At 59.2% G+C, this 1769-nt stretch overlaps 1 protein-coding gene across 1 annotated transcript in view; it reads left to right on the top strand.

Moving 5' to 3' along the window:
- Positions 1-140: 140 nt before the first annotated feature.
- LOC104272389 (tripartite motif-containing protein 65-like) overlaps positions 141-1769 on the top strand; it is a 3956-nt gene continuing 2327 nt past the window's right edge. Inside the window, 4 exon segments of the mRNA XM_009867369.1 lie at positions 141-348; positions 351-577; positions 1049-1144; positions 1223-1456. Of these exon segments, the coding sequence (XP_009865671.1) occupies positions 141-348; positions 351-577; positions 1049-1144; positions 1223-1456 (765 nt within the window).

Below are 1769 nucleotides of genomic sequence, written 5' to 3'. Positions count from 1 at the left end.
GTCTCTTTAAGAGCAGGCCTGGCTCGAAGCCCTGACCCGCCTCTGGTTTCAGCGTCACCATCTCTTCCTCCACTGCACAGCTGAGTTTCTATTTCTCCGGCTTCTCTTCCTCCATCGTGCTTCTCCCCGGCTCAGGCAGGATGGCATCACCCACGTCCTCGCAGAAGCTGGAGGAGAAGCTGGTGTGCTCCATCTGCTTGGAGCTGTTCAGGGTGCCCGTGACCTTGCCGTGCGGGCACAACTTCTGCAAGGGCTGCATCAGCGACCACTGGCACAAGCAAGAGCAGGCTCCCGCCAGGGCCGAGAAGGGGTACACCTGCCCTGAGTGCCGCAGGGACTTTGAGCAGCACCTAACGTCACCCTGTGCAGTGTAGTGGAGCTGCTGCGGGACGGTGAAGTGCGGCTCTCGGGCGCGGAGAGGTGCGAGGTGGCCCGCGGTGAGCTCTGCCCGCAGCACGGGCGGCCGCTGGAGCTGTACTGCGAGGATGAGCGGCGGTGCATCTGCTGTGTCTGCACCGTCCAGCAGTGCCAGCGGCACCGGCGGGTGCTCTTTGAGGAGGAACGCTCTAAAAAACAGGTGGGGGATGCTGGGTGGCAGGGTGGGAGGCATGAGTGGAGGGAGTTGCCCAGTTTGGGCATGGCACAGCATCCACCTCTGCTGTCCCGTGTCCTGCTGTGAGGATGTGATGTTCCTCCATGTGACAAGCTGTGCCTGACCTCAGCTGAACACGGGGCTGACGTGGGCTCTGGCCACGGAGATGCCACCAGCACCCAGCTGCTCCATGAGAAACCAGGGGCTGTCAGGAGCAGCAGAGAGCTGGATAAATCCAGCAGCACCATTTGTGCTTGTGACCCCCTGATCCAGAGAGAACAGCTGAAAAAGAGGTGAAAGACAGCACAGGGTTTTGCTTAGTGACCCTGGAGGCAGACTCTCTCCTTCCCAAGGCTCCTTCCCTGCAAGCCTTGTCCTGCAGCCCTGAGAGGGCTCCTAAGGTCCAGACAGGCAGCAGCGTCCTGCACCACAGAACGTTAATGCCTCTCTTTGCAGGCCCTTTTGAAAGAGTCGGTGGAAAAAGCCCAGGAGGAATCAGAGAGGATCGAGCAGGTGATACAGGAGCTGGAGAAGCAAACACACAGTATCAAGGTAACACCGTGGCCACCTCTGTGCTAGGTGCATGAGTGGGAGGGAGCACCTTGGTTCTCACTGCTCATCCCTACCCAGGACTCTTCTGAGCATCTCAAGTTGGTGATTCAGAGAAAATTCACCTTCCTGAGGAAAGCCTTGGAGGATTTCCAGTTGCAGACAGTGACCAGGATTGAGCAAGAGGAGGCGGCAGCACTGGAGCGCATTGATGAGGATTGGAACAACCTGAAGGACCACCTGGATGTCCTCAGCCAGCACAAGGAGAAGGTTCAGCATCTGCTGGCTTGCCCCGACCACAGGACCTTCCTCCAGGTACCGTCCCAGTGCCGTGTCCCTCCCTACCCGCTTTTGGTGGGGGCAGGATATGTGGTAGATCCCTTCCCCAGTGGGGGACACATCCTCAGCCTGACTCAGGGATGTGATGGGCCTGCGGGGAAGAGCTGCTTTTGAGGGGGGAGGTCCCTGAAAAATTGTGGGGGCAATGCTGGATCAGAGCGGATGGTGCTGCCCACAGGGCCACGGGCAGCATCTGACACGCTGAAACTGCTTGGCAAGATTCTTCTGCTGCAAGCAAAACACAGTCCCGTGCCGCAGCCTCACGCTCCCCCTGCAACTGTACCCTGAC

This window comes from Apaloderma vittatum, unplaced genomic scaffold (genome assembly GCF_000703405.1).
Source record: "Apaloderma vittatum isolate BGI_N311 unplaced genomic scaffold, ASM70340v1 scaffold3304, whole genome shotgun sequence".
In the NCBI taxonomy this organism is placed as follows: Eukaryota; Metazoa; Chordata; class Aves; order Trogoniformes; family Trogonidae; genus Apaloderma; species Apaloderma vittatum.
The sequence above is the reverse complement of the archived record's forward strand: the minus strand, read 5'-3'. Positions and strand labels throughout refer to the sequence as shown.